The sequence below is a fragment of the Eptatretus burgeri genome, unplaced genomic scaffold, assembly GCF_056783735.1.
Source record: "Eptatretus burgeri isolate ZD-2024b unplaced genomic scaffold, Ebu_testis_v1 Ebu_testis_scaffold_3164, whole genome shotgun sequence".
Lineage (NCBI taxonomy): Eukaryota > Metazoa > Chordata > Myxini > Myxiniformes > Myxinidae > Eptatretus > Eptatretus burgeri.
The window spans coordinates 244,934-266,479 of NW_028225112.1; the positions used below are offsets into that span (position 1 = coordinate 244,934).

Here is a 21,546-nt window from a genome sequence, read left to right on the forward strand (position 1 = left end):
CTTCACCGAACTGATATATTTTTTTGAATATTCCTGACAAGGCAACTTTCCGTGTGAAAATTAACTTCATATTTCAAGAAAATTAACTTGGTTGCAATGTATGTGATTGTGCTGATGATCAAACACGTTCTTGGATCTTTGTTTGTTGCTCAACTTTGGTTCTCCAATTGCAATTCTGATCCAAGCTCTGCCCGATACAGTTATACCGCAGCAAAAAAAAAACAAAACAAGTCCTGGCGAGGGTCTGCAATCTCTGATTGCTCTCATTCTTGTTCGACTTTGTATCTGTTTATTTGAAATACAAGTTACAAAAACGTCCCGCTGTTGATGTGATCACTGCAACGCCACTCACAAGTCACAGACCCCAACTGACAAAGATCCAATTGATTGGTCGCCGACCGGTACGATTGTCACAAGGAAATTAGAAGGAAATTTTTGCACAAATAATCATGAGGTTATATTCAAATGAGATGATGGGAATATGAATAATTTCAGGCAATTACAGGTGATAATTGAGGTTAATAAACACAAATGACGCCAGGGGCACAAACATGTCCGAAGTTTCAATTTTTTTCCCCCCATGAAGTGGTTTCGGAGATACAGAGATCCAAAGTTTTTCCTTTTTTTACAACTTGGCTGCCACACCACGTGACCTTTGAAGTCATAATTATCATTAAAACGTTCTACATGAGCAGTCACACCTATGGTAAATATTTCATGTCAATCGGATCACAGAGGATCTGGATACGAGAATTATTTAATTTCCAAAGTGATTCTTCACAATTGAGAGATGTGGTCAGAAACGATGTATAGCATGATATTTCAAAAAAATGTATTGGGCCCGATATGTTCTCGTGGATCAGGCATTACGTGGCGGAGGTACGCGCTCAACTGAGTATCCATCTCGCTCCCAACGTGTTCAACATATGATGTGGCCACAAACTCAAAATACACAGCTATTTAATGGGGTTCAGATTTAATGTGACACCACTTGTGACACTTCAGCCTCAATTCTAACTCTGGAATATCGCAAAGTAAATTATCAAATAAATTATTACTTAATGTTTTTTTTTTTCTCATGGAAAAAGAAAAATCAAACTTTCACCAAACTCGTTGCCAAATATCTTGTCAATTGATGCATTTGATGGTAAGGTAGAATTAAAGACACAGAATTGTCTCTTTAGACGTTGCGGAATGTCATTCCTGCCACCACCGGGATGAATCATGGCAGCTACAAACTGCACATCTTCAATCGTCAGAAATTCCCCAGGTTTGCCCAGGCTGTACATTCCATGCATTTCCATCATTTGATGAACGATCTCGTTCGTTATCTGAAAGGTAAAAAACAAAGGTGTGGATAACATCTTCAAATGTGGATCATTTCAAATCCAGGCTGATTGATGATTGATCAGTAAGTCTGTATTATAAAAAAAAAACATAAAAAAGAGATAATTCAATTAAGAGTGATTCTCAGTTAAAAGGTTGAAAATTATTCTGATCGAACAATTCAGATGAAAATACAATTTCATTAATGCAAAATTTTTTCACCCTGTCCTGAGTTTTGATCGGCTGGGTTTGTGAGAATTTTGCGAAAACTCTTTATCCAAGTTCATGGTCAAGGTTGTGGTCAGCTGCAGCAGTGGATAAGTGGAGGGAAGAGCATGAGGATTGGTTACGCAGGTGGGAAAAAGTACAGGTTGGCGCTAAAGTCACGTACCATTGGGTTCGTCATACTTTCAGAGGTTCCTCAGTGAGTGCCTGGGAGTGTGTTCGGCCAATTGGATTTTTTTTTAACTACTCAATCATGCCTAAGTCTTTGTAGTTGTGTGAAAGGTAATATTAAATGATCACCGACCCCATTCCTTACTGGGTGGAGGGAAGTGTTTTCGGCTCACACAACAAAAAAATAGAAAAAAAAAATTGATTTCTTAAAAATGGCAACAGAATTTTTAACACCAGAATTTTTAACACCAGATTTTTAACAACAGGATTTTTAACAACAGGATTTATTAAAAATGAACAGCACCAGGCAATGCCCAGTACCGAGGCTGGTGTACGGTATAGTGTGTCATGGATAAATGAAATATGTTCTATTTCATCGTGACATGTCTGTGCCTTTGACAAATGGGTAAACACGAGGAAGGTAATTGTCCAGCAGTTAAAAGTACAGCAGGAAAAGTTCAGTTGCATTTCATTTCTGGGGATAAACAAATCTTTGTAAATCCTGCCAAATGTCAGCAGGCTGTCAAGAGAGGTTGTCAAACTTCGAAATATGATATCATCTATCATGTTGGCAAGAGTATGCCAAGCATCAGAGTACCTGCTGCACACCACACAAGCAATTTGGCTTTTTTTCAATGTGCAATCGTAAAAAAAAGCATTCTATATATTTGGCTGAAGAAATGAGATAAAAGATCAAAGAAGCTTACCTGGTCTCCCCAGGCATTGATGAATGGCATGTTAATGTCATCGATGAAAACAGTCATTCTGCGCCCACCTGCTGGTCCATATGTTGTGCCCATAAAGCCCATAAAGTTGAAAGCGGTTCATAAGAAGCAGATTTAGAATAAAATATAACGCTTCAAGGTATCACAGGTAAATGATGATAACGAGGCTTTTAAAGTTGGGTTCATTTATGACTCCACAAGATCAAATTGATTGTATATCCATATATAATGGAGCAAGTGTATTCCATTCCATTGGGACCACACTCTGTGCAGAACGTTGTTGTTGCCGCAGCAGTCTCCTGGGCTCTTGGGCACAATCCTGGATGGCTCACCACTCCGACACAGGATACTCGAATGGCTCAATCATTCCAGTGAGCTGGTACTCATTTTGCCGACCTCGGAAGGATGACAGGTTGAGTCAACCCCACCTGGTATTAATTTAACAGCCGAGTGGGATTTGAACTCAGGACCTGAGGAACCCAAGCCTGGCAAGTGTATCGTATGTGATTATGTATGTACGGATGTATGCTTGTATATCTGACCTGACGTCACCCACAATTGTAACCTGAAATACTTAACCTAAAGTACCCAGAGGACCCAACAGACCCCCCCCCCACCCAAGAGGACCCGAAACGCCCAAACGATCATGAGGACCTAAATGACCCCAAAGAGCGCAAAATACCTCAAAGACCCAAAAGACTCGAAGGCCCGAAAAGACTGAAAATATCCCCAAGACCCAAGATACTGATAATACTCAAAAAACCCAATGTACCCCGAAGACCCTTAAAGACCCCAAAGATCTAAAACACCCCGAAGACCTGAAAGACCCTCAAATACCCAAAACGCCTCAACTCCCTGAACAGCTCAGCTCTGCCATTCAGCCTGGCCCTGCGACTCTGGTCAATGGTATCCGGTATCCCTTGAGAGACAAAATTCTTCTTTGCCCTTCGGTGAGTTCCAAGACATCCACCAGCAACATCCAGGACGGTGGTCTTGAAGGCAATCCACAACTCTTCAGGATCTCTCAAAGCACCCAGACCCCCAAAATCCCCTCAGCCTGTTCGCAAGCTCCTCAGCGACCCTCTCCTCCTTGAACTTGCCAACATCCAGCCAAGGCTGGGACGGTACCATTCTCTCGGATTTTAGCTGCAACTTCAGTGTTGCTACCACAAGCCTGTGGTCGGTCTTGAGGAACTGAGCACTCCGGTGGACCCTGCAGTTCTGGATCATCCTCCAGCGACCATCAATGACCACATAGTCAATCTCCAATTCCACATCACCAGCATTGGAATACCAAGTCCAGCGATGAGCCTGTGGGCGCGGAAACCATGAACCAGCCATCCTCAGTCCATGACTTCTTGCAAAGTCAAGGAACTTCGTGCTATTCTGTTGAACAGTTCCAGACCCATGGGGACCAACACATGTCTCATGCCTGGGGTGATCAACCACAGACCCGAGCGTGACACAGAATGCGTCCTTCACGGTGAGGTGACTCGCCTCATTCGTAGCAAATACAGAGACCAGGGTAACAACACCCAAGGAGTGACAAATCCAGGGTACGCTCGTTGACCGGTGTTACCTCAATCATCATTGGAGTCAGCTTATTGGACACAGCTCCAGCAACTCTTTGGGCATGGTCACAATCAGAGCGACCAATCCAATACTCGGTGTAACCACCCGCCATGATCTTGCCACTATCCGGTCTCCGAACCTCAGAGAGTGCTGCGATACCGATGTGAGACAGGTGATCATTCTTTCTTGATCACCTGTGTTTGTGTGTATTTGTGATTCACCTTACGAAACTATAATTTGTGATCACCTTTCTATATAATTCACACACCGGTGTTTGTCGCGCTACTCCTCCGACTGTTGTGGACCAATTCCATCCATACTTGCTGCACATGATCAGTGTGACCCCAATTAATGTATAGGGGTGTTTTTATCTTTTCCGGTGGTCTTGGGGGAGGGTGAGGACGCAAATTGTCCATGTAAATGTGTATCTTGTAGCACCGCCTCCAGGTGTGGAGGGTATTCCAAACAGAACGGTGTTCCTGTCGCCACGTTTTCCAGTGCAGTGAAGTGTTTTGAATTATAAGCAGTAGGTATCTTTTTGTTTCATGTACATAACTTCATGGGTTGTTTTTTTTTAACCTACACAAAAAGGCATGTGTCAGAAGAATGTGTTACATGCTTGGAACAAGATGGTTCACCGGGCGGGTGATCTGCTAGTTTATATAAAAATAAATTGAAAGAAACACCTGGAACATCATTGGCTCCGATGCAGAGGAGAAGTTAAAACTTTCTGACAAGTGTGTTTCAAGATTGTACTTTGCCGTGTAAGCTCTCATCATGACTGTCTTCCCAGTGCCTTGCTCTCCGATGAGTAGTACAGCCTGCACGAACAGAAACAAATGTACCAGGACAAGAAAAAATTAATTAGCAAGTCAGTGAGATGTCTGGCAAATTTTTAATTGGCTAACCCAGATTATGCTTGTGAATTTGACCAGTTAACTCTGGGGGATGAGCTTCCGCTCCACGCTGATGAGGGTCAGCAAGCCTCATCAGCGTGGAGCCGAAGTCCGTGGATGTTCCCTCTCTGCGTCACTGACTGCGTGGATCATCAGGTTGGCAACGCTCTTCCTCAAGGTTTCAATGCTTTCAGCACAGAACCTCTCCAAACGGCGGATCCACAGCCTTGGTCATGGATCCACATCAGTAGATTACCGACATCAGCAGATCCGCAACCTCAGTTGCGTCCAGGTAGTCAGTCAACCCATCAATGCAACATCACCAATCATACTCTACTCGCTGGAGGATTTAATGTGTTATCACATAGTTACAACTCCCATCATGCATTCTATAATATGATAACACGTTAAATCATTCACATCTTACCGAAAATATAACATGTCCACCAACAAACAAGCAAGACCACCACAACAAACACTGGAGAAACTATTTTCCAAAATTAACTTTTTGGATTCATAACTGAAAATATCAAACTAAACATTCCAGTTGAAGGAGGTTACGACTGTACACGTCACGAATACCTGCAAAAAACATGTGAAAATCAACATTTACTGGTTGTAAAAGTGTTCAGTAGCCCCTGAGGTCAGTATTTGGTGGAAGCACCTTTTGCAGCAATGACAGCTATGAGTCTTTTTGGGTATCGGCATCCACCAACTTTTCACAGTGAGCTGGTGAATTATTTGCCCATTCTTCAGGTGAAAATGTCTCTGGTTCAACCAAGTTTGATGGGGATCATCGATGGACTGCAATCTTCAAATCTCACCATTGATGTTCAATTTGGTTCAAGTCAGGACTTTGACTGGGCCACTCAAGAACATTAATTTCCTTCTCACACAGCCACTCCGGTGATTGTTTTGTGCTTCGGATCATTGTCCTGCTGAAATGTGAATCTCCTTCTCAGTTTCAGATTCACGGCTGACTCAAGCCAGTTGTAATCAAGGATTCTCCTGGACTTTGCACATTGTCCATTGTCACTTATATCCTGACAAGCTTGCCCATCCCTGCGGAGGAAAAGCAGCCCCAAAACATGATGCTGCCACCAACATGCTTGACATTAGGGATAGTGTTGACTTTGTTATGCGCAGTGTGAGGCTTGCGTCAGATGCAACGCTTTGAATTTAGACCAAAACGTTCAAGTTTGACCGCAAAACCTTTCTCCACATGGCTGCATTATCAATAAGATGTTTTTGCACAAACTTCACACAAGCTTTTAGATGTGTCTTTTTCTGTAATGGCTTATTTCTTGCTTCCTGTCAAGAGGCCAGCTTTGTGAAGAGAACGGCATATTGTTGATTGATGAACACTAATCCCCATCTCAGACATAGAGCCTTGCAGATCTTTCAAAGTCATCGTTGGATTTACAGCGACATCCCAAACTCGTTTCCTGCTTGCCCGGCTGCAGAGTTTTGTTGGTCGACCTGGTCTTGGTGGAGTCTGGGTGGTGTGATATGTCTTCCACTTCTTAAAGATGGATTTCACCACACTCAAAGGGATTATGGGTGACTTTGAAATCTTCTGAGAACCCTCTCCTGAACGGTGCTTCTCCACCACTTTATAGCTGACTTCTTTGGAAGCTCCTTGGCTTGTGCATGCAGAACAAGCACGAGCGAGCGAGGTCCAGTTCCAGACAGAAGGGTAGATCCAGCAGAGAGTTCCCTTACACGTTGGCCAAACGCAGTGAATATATATATATATATATATATATATATATATATATATATATATATATATATATATATATATATATATATACATACATACATACATTCAACACTAATAAATGTCAATGTATATCAGTGTGTCTCCTCCATAACTCCAAAACCATGAAACCTAGCAGCCTGAAACTTTGTATGCACACCATGGTCACTCCAAGGAAGTGCCTGAGTGAAAATTGGGTGTTTGGGTGAATTAAAACACTCCTTTTGAAGATAATTAACGACCATAATTAATTATATCCTTTACCAGGTGCCATCCTCAGCCATCCTGCTCTCTGTGGTCTTAAGGTGCATCCTGGGTTACCTTGCTTGGGTCTGAAACCACCATATTTTTTGTCCTGCTCAACCACGCCTTGACTTGGAACAGGGCACGACGATTTCACAACGATATCGTATTTTTTTTCTTCACTTTCCTCACTCATGTTATCGAATGCCTGTTCATGATAGCTATGAATCGCTGGGCACATTGTTATGCTTATAAACGCTCGGAGACACCAATGTTTGCAGCTGTATTTCATTTCCGCACATGCCATAACCTTGAGAATCTCTTAAACTAAGCTGAATTACAAAATTTCGGCTCCAGAACTTAGCAGCAGTTCCGACTGCTTAAAAAGTGTTCATTTTTTTTCTATTTCAGACAGAGCAATCACTTGCCAAGCCAGCCTTCCTCATCAAACATCTAATTGGAGTGCTTGCCAAGCACCCTATGTTCGATGGCGGTCCAGTTTGTGTCCTGATCAGAATTTGCAGTTAGCAGTTACTGCAAGGTAGAGCGTGTTCTGATAACGCGTTTTCGCTAAAGAGTGGATTTAATTCAACACCACCACCAACAACAAGAAGAATAACGACAACTGAACTTTGTCATTCTGAGCGAACCGTTCACTCACTGCGGACGCTTTTGCCGCGTCACGTCATCGTGAGCGAGCGGTTTGTGCTGCATCATTCTGAGTGAGCGGCTAGTGCTCCGTCATCCTGGTGCTCATGGTTGAGTCTTTGCTGTGAAATGCTCTACCCAGCTAAAGGAAACCTTCAGGAACAGCTGATTATATTCTGAAATAATCAGAATCACTGGAATTTTGCACAGGTGGAGGTCAATTAACTTGGTGTGTGATTTTGAAGGTGATTGGTTACATCTGAGCTCATTTATCATTGCTATTATAAGGGGGATGGACACTTATCCAACCAAGATATTCTAGTTTTGTATTTTTAATTAATTTTTAAAAAATATATAGAAGCTGTTTTTCACTTCGAAGTTGTGGGTTCCGATGTGAAAATAAAGATGGAAAAAAGTCTGATTTAATGCAATTTTATTTCAGGCCTCAAGGCAACAAAAGGTGAAAAATTTGAAAGGGGGTGTAGACTTTCTCGAGGCACTGTATATATATATAAAAAATAAAAATAAAAAAAAAAAAATAAAAAAAAATATATATATATATATATATATATATATATATATATATATATATATATATATATATATATAATGTCCATTGACGATCCCCATCAAACTTTGCAGAACGAGAGCAATTTTCACGTGAAGAATGGGCAAAGTTTTCATCATCTCACAGTGCAAAACTGGTGGAGACCCATTCAAAAAGACTCAGGATGAAACGGAAGACCAAGAAGGAACCCGAAGAAGAGCAAAGATGGAGTCATCAGGAGGAACCTGCTGGATCGGACTTTGGTTTCAACCGCTATGCCACAACCCTCAAACCCAGGCAGGTGAAGCCAAGTGAGCTTTACAAAAAAATTTCTGCAAGAATTCACTTATCCTTGGAGAGACAGATCATGAAGATCGGAATATAGAGATGAAAGAGAAGAAAAAGCAATTATTGGAATGAATAAAGAGAATTATATATGCCAGTACGGGCCCATAGGTGCATGCCCGGATGTGAGTGCCAGTACGTGCAGCCCTCTCTCGCCTCCTCTCTTGACCCCCTCTCTCCCCCCTCATCTCTCGCCCCCTCTCCCGTCCCCCTCTCTCGCCTCCTCCTCTTTCCCACTCTCTTGCATTGTGATGGCCCCTCTCTCGCCCCCTCTCTTCCCCCCTCCTCTCTCGCCCCTCTCTCTGTAAATGTAAATCTCTGTAAAAAAATAAAAATAATAAGTAAAGAAATAAACATTAATTGTGACGTCATTCGTGACGTCATAGCACCTTGTCCTGTCATTGGTCGACAGATAAATGGCCGAACTTGGGAACCGCTCGTCCGATTCATATCAAACCTCAAAAAGGCACATCCGCGGGTCCCCAGCAATATCCCTGGCAAGTTTCAATCATATTGGACTGTCAATCGTGCAAAAAAATTAATTAATTAAACACTAATTGTGACGTCATTCGTGACGTCAAAGCACCGTATCTTGTCATTGGTTGACAGATAAATGGCCGTAACTTGGGAACCGCTCGTCCGATTGACATCAAACCTTGAAAAGGCACATCTGCTGGGCCCCGTCAATATTCCTGGCAAGTTTCAATCAGACAAACAGACAGAGATTGCTGGAATTATAGACAGATAAAATAAAATACAAGCAGTGGTAATACGTGTAAAAAATGAAATAATCATAAAAATATTTGCAGTCATTGCTGCAAAAGTTGCTTTCAGCAAGTATTGACCTCAGAGGCTGAAGACTTTTGCAACCATTAAATTTTGATTCGTACATGTGTTTTGGAGCTCTTCCTTGCATATAACCTCCTTCAACTATGAGTATTTAGTTTGGTCTTTTCTGTTGTGAATCAAAAAGGTTTATTTGTAAAAATTGTTTCTGTATAATTCATCGAAATGAGGACCTGTTGGTGGGGGGCGAATATTTTTTGCCAGCTCCTGTATCGCTATAAAAATCAGTCCGATACATCGAATGCCTTTTCTGAAAAAGGACTGCAATTAAAAAAAACCACTTACCTTCGATTGTTTTGCAATTGTGCCAATAAGGAAGTTGGTCCTTACATTGTCTACATTTGGCACAAGAATAGAAGAATACTCGGGAATGAAGTCAGAGAGATATACATACTCTTGAATTCTGGAGTTCCAATGTTCCCAGGTACCTGCCATTAAAAAGAAAAAAAAATTCCTCTTGAAATTGGAGAATATTTTTGTTTTTGTTGTGAGTCCACACAGCACACACTAAACTGTGAACACGACAAGGGGTCCTGTTAAACCTTTCACCAGGAAAGATGAAAGCTTAAAAAGAACCATGATAAATACAACATACTGTAAAACAAATAAAAAAACCTGACATAGCTTGTATAAAGTTATCCACAAATTAAAAAAAGATAAATTAAAAGCAATTGAGTTCATTTTTTTTTTCTTTCCACGTATTTTCTTGTTTATCGTCTCTCTTTGACTCAAGAGTGGTTGATGTGATTAAATAACTTTACAGCAATGCAATTTCCATTTGTACGTGATGATGAGGATGTGGATGACCATGATTTGTGAATGCAAGAAAAAAAAACAGGGCATTTGTCTGTGAACTTACAAACCATCCTCAAATATGGCAAACTTCATCAAAGCATACACCTGAACATCAACCTACCATTCTGGTTGACCAAAAACTCAAAAATAGTGTCTTGGCTTTCGGACGGAATGCTTGGCAGGTCAAGCTTTCTTTTGTGCGTTCGCAGGAATCTTTCCAGTTTGGCCCGGTCATCTCTCTCGAGCAACGCTCCCAAACTCCACATCAGCGCGAACACGAAGAGCCGCTCGATGTGCGATGCCTCAAAATCCATCGGGTCATTTTTCTTTGGAAGAAGCCCCTCCAAAAGATCTGTTGACTGAAATGGGATCGGAATTTCACTGTTAATACTCAAACGACTCATTATTCGTTTTATTAGGCCCTTTTCTTTTATTAATAAAAACAATTTTTTTATTAATATAATTAATATAATATAATAGAAATAAATGAATTGTTTGAAATGGTTTGACGGATACATGTAGGGCTGCAAAAACAAAAATGCAAAAGGGAAAGTGTACGAAGAGTTATAAACACAAAGGAAGTCTCTTCTAAATAGAGCTTTTTAATCACAAGAAAAACAAACAAACAAAACAATGGAGCATCATTACCTGAGTGATGTAATTGCATTCTAAAAGTTGCATTTTTGGATGAAGTTCAAGGTTCATGAAGGTAAATGCTTCTTCAAACACCTCGTCATAAAATGAAAAAAGAATGTCGGCTTCTTTAAGGTTGCGTGTTTTCAACCAAGCCTGAGAAAGTACAGAAGTGACATCAAAAGTAATTGGTTTGCTTCAAACAAAGTTTGTTTTTTACAAACATCGATGTGTTTAAAACACGTATACATACTTTTTCACATCAATACGTACGACTAGATCATAAGTGTAGAGAAATTGGCAGGGAATTTGAAGGAGGTGGGTTTGGGGTGGATTAATGGGGGTATAAAAGATCGTGGTTTTGGATGGGGAAGGTAAGAGGTGGTGATGAATTGGCTGTTTTGAAGACTTGGAGGGAAGAGTGGGATTGAAGAGAGTGTGGGAGTTTGTTCCAAAGGCGGGGAAAAGAGGAATGAAAGAGTGAAGGTGAGCAGTGATTCGTGATTTTGGTAGTTTCACCAGAAGGGGGTTGTTGGCAGATCTTGATCGCCCTGCAGAAATATGGGGGGAAGGGGGGGGATCACAGACAGAGCAGAGGAGACGATGCCGAGATACCGATGATCCGAAATGCTTTGGTTACCACATCATGAAGCTGAGAAAGGTGAGAGGCAGGAGCACCAGCCCAGACGGGAGAGAAATACTCCATCAGGCTGCAGAAGAAAGCTTTGCATGTGGTGAGGAGCTCAGAATTGATTCTTCATGTCTTTATCCTCCACATTATGTACTGGATGTCCAAGCCCCTCCATGAGACTGAGATCACCGTACAAATGTTCAGATAAACTGTCCTGGCCTTATATAAGAAGTTTAGGGTCTTTATTAATTTTTAAAAGAGTTAAGAGTACAACCAACTATTTGCAAGCATGGGGAGAGGATGCCTTGCAAAATCTGAGTAATGTCGACAAATTCCAAAACGATGGTGAGAAAACAGTCCCTTGTAAAAAATCTCAAGTCAGCATGCAGAAATTACTGACACTCGAGAATTCTTGTATAAAATGTTTTCAGGAAGCCAGAACATTCCACTGTGGCTTTCCGAAGCAAGGCTTGTGGAAGGACCCAAAACGATGTTCACACTCGGCCTTGCCTTCCAAGATGAGAAGGCAATCTGATGGATTGTGAATCCCTCGACTCAAGGTTCTGTATTTTCGGAGGAAATATTGCTGGTTGATATGGAGGTCAGTTGTTTTGAACAATTCTACACATTCACCAAAACCTCATCAATTCGTCCTCGTCACAAACCGAACCTGTCCACCAAATTTCATTTGAATCCGTCCACAAGGTTTTTGAGATATCCTGCACACAAACAAACAAACAGATAGAGAGGGCTGAACGCATGACCTCATTCCACCGTCGGCGATGGAGGTAACGAAGTACTTGGAGCCAAATGGGACGACGGAGTCGTGATGGGTTCGCAAATATCGCCAAGTCCACAGTAAAAAAAATGTTGGTTAAGAATGCAATGATTGGGTCAGGCCTGTTGCTTTGTTGGAAACATTGGCAGGCAGGGGGGCAGACCCCCCCCCCCATTGATTTGATGTGTGGAAAGAGGGCAGCTTGTGCAACTCGTGGACGGGTAGCCACGTCATTTGAAGGACAACCTGCAGAAGGCCATGAGTTCACTGGGAAGCGAATCATTTGCACAAGAGGTCAGTGGAATTGCTAATAGCTGGATGTATCGATCATGTCGATGAGCAAGGGTTTTCGGAGGAGATCCAAATACCAAAAGGAGGATGTGAATAAGAAACGAGGTGAGCTTAAAGACGATAAAGATCCAGGGCGAAATAATATGCCTCAAATAATATTCAAGGAGGTGGCAGAGCAGACAAGTGTGAAGTTAGCCGATATCTTCAACAGCTCATTGGAGTTCGGACAGGTACCAGAGGATTGGAGAGAAGCAAATGTAACACCATTATTTCAGAAAGGATCCAGAGACAAGACCTGTTGGTTTGACTTCAATAAGGGATTTTTGAAATTACATCATCCACCATATATTGCTCAATCGGGGAGGTCTGGACATATTTCATGCCAGCCAGGTAAGGAATGTAGAATGAAACAACTAAAAAAAAACTTTCAAACTGAAAGAAAGGGGTGTGCCTCTGCACAACCAAACAGTTGGAGAACTTACTGATCAACTCATCCAAAATTTTGAAATCTTGCAGTCCGTTCTTCAAACTTCCCGATGATATGAGCTCGTGATTTGTTACCCTCGCCGCAGGAAAGGGGATTCCATTTGGATTCGTGTATCTGTCTGTTTGTTTGTTTGTTTGTTTGTGTCCACAGAACGTGTTTTTCTCTGCAACGGCTTGTCGAATCGACAGGAAATTTTCACGACAGGATGCAGAATGATGGAATGATAATTATGACGTCATACGTCACATGGTGCGGCAGTCATGTTAGAAAAAAAGGAAAACCTTTGGACCTCTGAATCTCCGAAACCGCAACAAGGAAAAAAAATTGAAACTTTACACGTGGCAAGCACTCAACTTGGGGGAATAAGTGATTTTTTTGTTTATGACGTCATAGGTGCCTTCGTTATGACGTCGTAGTCGCATACGTGGAATGGAAATATGAATGAGGGTCATCGAGGGATAAATTGGTCCACAGAAAAAAAAATGACGACATCATCGGTCAGATGCTTCGGCAGCCATATTGCTAAAAAAAACAAACAAACAAAAAAAACTTCAAAAAATATTCTCTGAAACTGCTGAACAGATTAGAGGCGAAACTTGGATTGAGAAAAATTCTTTAAAAATTCTTTCTCTTTCACTGCTTCATCGATCGATGTGAAACGTCACAATTATGATCGAGCAGTTTTGGGGAATACAGGTTTTAAATTTCAACCTCAACGGACGCATGGGCTGGCAGCCAGCATTATTTAATATTTATTGATCTGTAGTTATTATCTTGCCAAAACGAAGTTTTTGCAAGATATGTTAGTCAGCTTGTATTTTTTTTTTGTCTGTAATAACGTATAAAAAATTCTGCAGAGCACAGTTATCATTGGAAATTTTTGTAACTTCGCATATCAGAGGCCTATGGAGGTCCCTTTCAGCGCATACAATTTTGAAGGTCAAGCAAGGTCAAAGGTCAAGGTCACTTTGGCGCAAATCAGGGGAGTCGACGAAACCCTTATTTTTTGAGTAATTTTGATCGGATCGTCTTCAAACTTCATGGGAATATAGTTCATGGTCTGGCGCTCAGCTGATTATTTTTTGGTGGCGATTGGCCTTGACCTTCATGTGTTTTTTTTGTTTTTTTGGTCTATAATCACATATAAATCACTCTGCAGAGCACAGTTGTCATTGAAAATTTTTGTAACTTCGCATATCAGAGGCCTATAGAGGTCCCTTTCAGCGCATAAAATTTTGAAGGTCAAGGTCAAAGGTCAAGGTCACTTTGTCGCAAATCAGGGGAGTCGACGAAACCCTTATTTTTTGAGTAATTTTGATCGGATCGTCTTCAAACTTCATGGGAATATAGTTCATGGTCTGGCGCTCAGCTGATTATTTTTTGGTGGCGATTGGCCTTGACCTTCATGTGTTTTTTTTTGTTTTTTTGGTCTATAATCATGTATAAATCACTCTGCAGAGCACAGTTGTCATTGGAAATTTTTGTAACTTTGCATATCAGAGGCCTATAGAGGTCCCTTTCAGCGCATAAAATTTTGAAGGTCAAGGTCAAAGGTCAAGGTCACTTTGGCGCAAATCAGGGGAGTCGACGAAACCCTTATTTTTTGAGTAATTTTGATCGGATCGTCTTCAAACTTCATGGGAATATAGTTCATGGTCTGGCGCTCAGCTGATTGATTTTTGGTGGCGACTGGCCTTGACCTTCATGTGTTTTTTTTTTTTTTTGGTCTGTAATCACGTATAAATCACTCTGCAGAGCACAGTTATCATTGGAAATTTTTGTAACTTCGCATATCAGAGGCCTGTAGAGGTCCCTTTCAGCGCATAAAATTTTGAAGGTCAAGGTCAAAGGTCAAGGTCACTTTATCGCAAATCAGGGGAGTCGACGAAACCCTTATTTTTTGAGTTATTTTGATTGGATCGTCTTCAAACTTCATGGGAATATAGTTCATGGTCTGGCGCTCAGCTGATTAATTTTTGGTGGCGATTGGCCTTGACCTTCATGATTAGCGCCTGAGGTCAAACATATTTGACCCCAAGGTCAAATTTTCAAGTTTTAGGAACCATATCGTGTAATACCTCAAATTGAACACCTCGATGAGTGCTTTCTGGATATGTCAAGCTTGAGACATTATGACGTCATTTGGTGACGTTATGAGGCAAACGCATATTTTTCATGGTTACTCTGTAGAACGATTCTCATCGGAATCTCTCGTCGGCAGATATTCCTCAAGGAGTCGCTCCTGGTGGATAGCAGCTCTGTTCACCTCAGTGTGACCTTAAAGAAGTCACACGTGGTCACCTTTTGGCAAGATACGGGTCACCCTGTGGGTGACATTGGTTTATTTTTATATCTTTTTTGGAAAAAAATCGAACTTGCTTGTACCTGGATGGGTTTGAGGGAAGAGGAGCAGCAGGTAAAATGAGAATCCTATCCAGGTTCATCTTTGCTTTTTGCTTGTTCGGGTTCCTTCCGATTACTCCAGTGATGTCCCGATTTGGTGTTCCGTCTGATTTGAATTTAATTCATTTTAATCCTATTCTGAATCCAATTGAATAATAATAATAAACGTCGTGGTTCAGGGTCCGGTGTCCGATCAAATTAGGGTTGCATTAAAGCAGGACGTCTTGGTACCCCCTGGTCTCAAGTGACCTTGCAAACAGGGTCTGGACCAATTTCTCACGTCACGGTTCATGGCACACCAGACAAAATGTTGAGTCACGAGGTGCTGAGTTGCCCTGACACCAGGGATCACGTTTTGCCTGGAAAGTATGCGATAATGGCTTGTGGTCAGTGCAAACACAAACCTGCTGACCCTCAAGCGCGTGATGAAAACTGAGGATTGCGAGGTACACCGCCAGCAACTCGCGACTAAAGATGCTGCACCTTGTCTCTGCTGGCTGCAACATTTTGGAAAACAAGGAAATGGGCTCCCACTTCCCTTCCACATGCTGTTGGAACCCTTCCACCGCCGATGTCACATCGAACACATCCACCATGATACATCGCGGTGCGTCTGACTCAGGATGGACAAGCATTGTCGCCTCTGCTTGCGAAGACCTCACTGCGGTAAAAGCAGCAGCACATTCGTCGGACCAAACAAGAAGTCTTTTTGGCTCCTTCCCACGTCGCGTCAGGAGGCCAGTTCGTGGATGAAAGGTGTCTGCACAGTTTGGGACGAATCTCCTGTAAAAATTCACCATGCCCAGGAACTCCCATAGCTTGCGCACTGATGATGGCTGCAAATAATCCTGGATCACCTTGACCTTGTCAGCCGGTGGATGAATGCCATGCTCGTCGATCAAGTGGCCCAAAAACTGTAATGAGGACACACCAGACTGACATTTGGCAGGATTTATGACGACCCCATAATACGAACTGCAAATGCTGTCCATGCTCCTTCATCGTCTCGCTGGCCATGAGCAGGTCATCAATGAAAGCACAAACGAAAGGTGAACCCCGGATGACCTTATCGACGAAGGGCTGAAAAGTTTGTGCTACATTGCATAACCCAAAGGGCATGCGCACAAACTCGAAAAGGCCAAAAGGAGTGGTCATGGCTGTCTTGTGTACATCAGTCGGCTCCGCTGGAATCTGATGACACATCCTCACGAAGTCAAGCTTGGAGAAAACTTGCTCTCCCCGGAATCGAGACGTAAAATCTTGCAGGTGTGGTGCAGGTTAACAGTCTGGTACGGTGTTCCTCCATGAGGAGGGTGTGGTAACCCGTGGTGACGAGACATCTTCTTCTGAACAAATCCTGACACCAGGACGATGACATTGTTGTGTGTCGGTCTCCTGCTTGTTGCTGTGGGTCCATCGATGACCACGCTCCTCCTTAAGATGACATGAACGAGCCTGCGCTTGGGCGGTTAGCTGGTCCGTTTGGGTTCTAAGCCGTTGCACGTCGGACGTGGCTGGTGAGGATACGTCACAGTCAAACTGGGATGTGACCGCACCGATGGAGGAAATGGGTGGGGGAGCGACTTGGATGATCTTATCAGCTATATCAGCGAGTTGCTCAGTATTCACTGAATCGCTCGTTGAAACCAAGGATATGCTGAGCATTGATTGGCAATCGTTGGAGAAAAAGCTGCTTGGGTATTTTATCCACTTGGTCTAGATTATTATCACCGAACAATTGTCACATCCTTCGGAGAAATTGAGAAGACTTACAATCCCCCCAGCTCCTCCGAATAAAGAAGTTGATGCAAGCGTTTTTGTAATGATGCGGATCTGCCCTGACGGAGCCATAAGGCCTTTCGGTGGGTGGCTCAATGACAATGCTCCGCACCTCTTGTGCTTTCTCTGGATGAAGAGAAGCCAAGACGTATGGAAATTTGGAATCCTGTGCTGTGGTTCCTTGGGTGAGAAACTGTGCATCGACTTGAGCGAACCATGTGGTGGGGTCATTTTCCCAAAATGGAGGTAGTTTCAAGTTCACAGCTGCGACTGGAGGAGGACTTTCATTCGACATGACGGAATATGTAATGCATCAGTCAGGTCGAATCACATCACGTTTGTCAGATCTTGATCACGTCGGGGTCACCAATTGTGATCACTCCTTTCAGTATGCTGGATATGATGATGATGCTAAAAACAGAACAAAATAAATCTCACTCACATTGAAAACGCAATGACATGTTGGAAATCAAGTCCGGCTGATTTCTCCTTCGTCGTCTCTCCAGCGGCTGCTGAAGAAGGAAGGATCTATTTGGTGTTGAACCGCTGCAGCTTTAAAATGGCCTCGAAGATGGAAAGCAGAAGAGACTCGTCCGTTGTCGTCGTGGTTGTTCAGCCAAACAAACGAAATCCACTTCACTCAATAGTCTTGGTAATGTCGAACAAAAGTCACTTTTAAATATTGACGTGTTGAGTGACTCATGAACAGGGATGAGAAAATGCTTGGAAGTAAAGGCGCGTGAGCTTCGAACATGTCGTGATGACGAGCTCTCGTTTGCTTTGGCCTTCCAGCACCCCCTGCCTTGACTGGCTCTCTGGAAGGATGCGACTGATTGGCTACTGGAGTTCACGGGTTTGCTTTATTGCAGATATTGGCAAATTGAAAAATAATTAATGAATTAATGAGTAAAGAAAAATTAATGAGCCACTGCAAGAACAATGAAAACAGGGACAACAAAAGGCAGGGAGTGGCATTGGAGTGGGTGACGCAGGAGAAGGATCTGGTGGTGGTTGTAGATATAGGGAGTAATCAGACAGCACAGTGCCAGGCAGCTGTCAGGAGAGCTAAATTGATTCTCGGCTTAACTGGACGAAGCTATGAGGAGTGTCTGAAGGAGACATATGAGATCATGAAGTGTATGGCCAAAATAAGTGCGGGAACGTTGTTCAGCAGAACAAATAGTGATAGGACGAGGTATCATAGCTCGAGAATGAGAAGAGGAGAGTTATGACGACATTAAGGCAACTGGTCTTTCACGCGGAGTGCAGTTAACGCGTGGAATCGTCTTCCTGGAAAGGCTTGTCGCGGCAGCAGAAATGTTGGATCGTTTTAACTGGAATAGATGGGTACCCAGAGGGAATGTAATAGCAGGATACAAGGATAGCCGACTGTATAAAATAAGGCAATTATCTGCACATTTGTGGAAAAATACATGGCTCGGCCAATCTTCAAAAAAACTTGCATACATGCTGGAGGTACCTGAGTCAGTTCATGGGCATAAAATCCCCCCTCTCCCTGCCTCAACCCCGTGAGGGTGGAGAGCCCACCGATGATTTTTGCCCGCACGGCTGGGCCAATCTCCACAATTCTTTGTTTCATGTGTGCTGGAGGTTCTCAGTGCCAGCTCATGGGCACAACCGCCCTCCCCCGAGGGGTAGAGACAACTTCCAATTTCCACATGAAACACGTGGCACAGTGAAAGTATTTTGGCGACAGGGGTGGGATTACGAAGCATGGCACAAATATATATTTGCCCTACCAACCCCAATATGACCACTCCCCTGACCCCCTCCCATCCAGATTTATTACCATCCAACACTAAACAAAATCTAAACTTGTCAACATGACAAAATCCACATGTACACGTGGCACAGTGAAAGTAGTTTGGCGACAGGAGTGGGATTACGAAGCATGGCACAAAATATATTTTCCCCACCAACTCCAATATGACCACTCCCTCCCATCCAGACTTATTACCATCCAGCACCAAACAAAATCTAAACTTATCAACATGACAAAATCCACATGTACACGTGGCACAGTGAAAGTATTTTGGCGACAGGGGTGGGATTACGAAGCATGGCACAAAATATATTTGCCCCATCAACCCCAATATGACCACTCCCCTGACCCCCTCCAATCCAGATTTATTTATATTAGCATCCAACACTAAACAAAATCTAAACTTGTCAACATGACAAAATACACATGTACACGTGGCACAGTGAAAGTAGTTTGGCGACAGGAGTGGGATTACGAAGCATGGCACAAAATATATTTTCCCCACCAACTCCAATATGACCACTCCCTCCCATCCAGACTTATTACCATCCAGCACTAAACAAAATCTAAACTCGTCAACATGACAAAATCCACATGTACACGTGGCACAGTGAAAGTAGTTTGGCGACAGGAGTGGGATTACGAAGCATGGCACAAAATATATTTTCCCCACCAACTACAATATGACCACTCCCCTCCCATCCAGACTTATTACCATCCAGCATTAAACAAAATCTAAACTTGTCAACATGACAAAATCCACATGTACACGTGGCACAGTGAAAGTATTTTGGCGACAGGGGTGGGATTACGAAGCATGGCACAAAATATATTTTCCCCACCAACTCCAATATAACCACTCCCCTCCCATCCAGACTTATTACCATCCAACACTAAACAAAATCTAAACTTGTCAACATGTCAAAAAGCAGAATCGGGAGTTCTGATTCATAAGCAAGATGGAATTCTGTGGACCCATACAAATTAGGAAATACGTCAATACTTTCAATATGCACCGGAATCTATTAACTATAATCAACGATTCATAAATACTCTCCCAAATCAAAGAAAATTCCTTCACAAATCTTACCCTTTTTCGATTTGAGGGTCTTTCTCCAGAGTGTGGAGAAAATGCCGTCGGTCCAGTCATTCGTGGCTGTGTCTAGACGACCAAACATTTGTGGTGCTGTGATGGCCTTCGGGTTCATTCTCATCTCACGGTGTGGACTTCCATTCTCCGTCATAGCTTTCATCAACGTATGTATCACAGACGTCTTACCGGATCCACTCGGACCCAACATCATCAAGCCGTGTCGCACCTTTGCTGTCTCGTACAGCTAAACGATGGAACAGCGGGAAAGATGTGATTAAAAAAAAAACGAGATGGTGCATGAGAGAGAACACAAGAAAAGAAAGACATCATATAAAATGAGAGGACGTAGAACACCTTACCCTGTGCCGTCTGGAGGAATAGGGACATGGGAAAGGTATTTTTAATTTTTTGCTTTGCGTTTCTGAGCACAATCGATACTTCCTATGAGCCGGGATTTTGTCTGATTCTCGATAGTCGGCAACACTGAGAGGGCGATGGAGTAAAATGGTGTAATATTTTGCCCAAATACTGCTAAACTGACAGTTTTTCGAAACGCCAACAAGGTGATTTGTGTTCTCCAGTGCTCAAGTAGATAATTCACATGAAATAAAAAGTTTTTTAAAGGCTGGAGGAAAAAAAAAAACTTTTGTTTTTGGAAGTTTACCACCGTTGACGCAGTGTCTTTCACAACAAAATATTTAACACGTTAAATACGTTGTTCATGCCTGTTGCTTGTGTCCATCATGACGTCACTAAAACGGTAAGTTTTCCTATTTGGAAAGATTTTAAATTTTGTCGGATTGACAGACACGCAGACAGACTAAACAATTACCGTACAAAAGTAAAACGGCATTTGGAGAGCGCTTAGTCTCACCTCGCACATTCATTCGGAACAAAAACACCATCGTTAGCTAAACACTCCACAATGATGACTCACTGCTATTATGGCCAGCCCTGATATGGTACCTTCAGATCAGATCTGTCAGGTAAGGCCAGATCAGATCTGTGAACTGTCACAGGTATCATGGAAACCAAAACTAACCTGTTTCATGGTCGGGTTGTCGACGACTAAACCATTTCCTTCACCAGGTTTTCTGGTGAGAAGGGTGTATAATATGGACACCCAAGCAGGATTAAAAACAAAACCTGTCAAAGGGCAGAGTAGCTCCTTGTTGAGTCAGTCGTAGGCCTCCGTCGGTCGATGTCGACCATGGATGATGATGCGCCCAAGTTGTCGTTTGAGGCCGTGGTGACATCATGGCTGAAACAGCATCGGCCGTGGCTGATCAGTCCGATTCGGGAGTGGCAGTCTCTGCAGGTGTGGGTGGTCGCACAGGTTGTCTCCACAGGAGCGCGCCTTCCGTCTGGCTCTCTTTTCTTCAGCCAGGTTCTGGATCTTTTCCTCTCCTGCCTTGAGTTGTCTTTGGAGCACGCTGCGCCATCTGCTGCGGTCAGCTGCTATGTCCTCCCAGCTCTCAGTGTTGATATTCAGAGCTTTCATCTCGCCCTTGCAGACATCCTTGTAGCACATCTGGGGACGGCCAACAGATCGCTTGCCAGAGGCGAGCTC

At 42.8% G+C, this 21,546-nt stretch overlaps 1 protein-coding gene across 1 annotated transcript in view; it reads right to left on the minus strand.

Annotated features, from left to right (window-relative positions):
- LOC147006576 (dynein axonemal heavy chain 8-like) overlaps window positions 1-21,546 on the minus strand; it is a gene marked incomplete at its 5' end in the record, with an annotated part of 164,610 nt that overhangs the window by 85,031 nt on the left and 58,033 nt on the right. Inside the window, 10 exon segments of the mRNA XM_085868499.1 lie at window positions 1,080-1,331; window positions 2,430-2,579; window positions 4,706-4,840; window positions 9,589-9,731; window positions 10,220-10,457; window positions 10,747-10,887; window positions 15,726-16,235; window positions 16,387-16,512; window positions 17,165-17,226; window positions 19,974-20,220. Coding sequence (XP_085724625.1) covers window positions 1,080-1,331; window positions 2,430-2,579; window positions 4,706-4,840; window positions 9,589-9,731; window positions 10,220-10,457; window positions 10,747-10,887; window positions 15,726-16,235; window positions 16,387-16,512; window positions 17,165-17,226; window positions 19,974-20,220 — 2,004 coding nt within the window.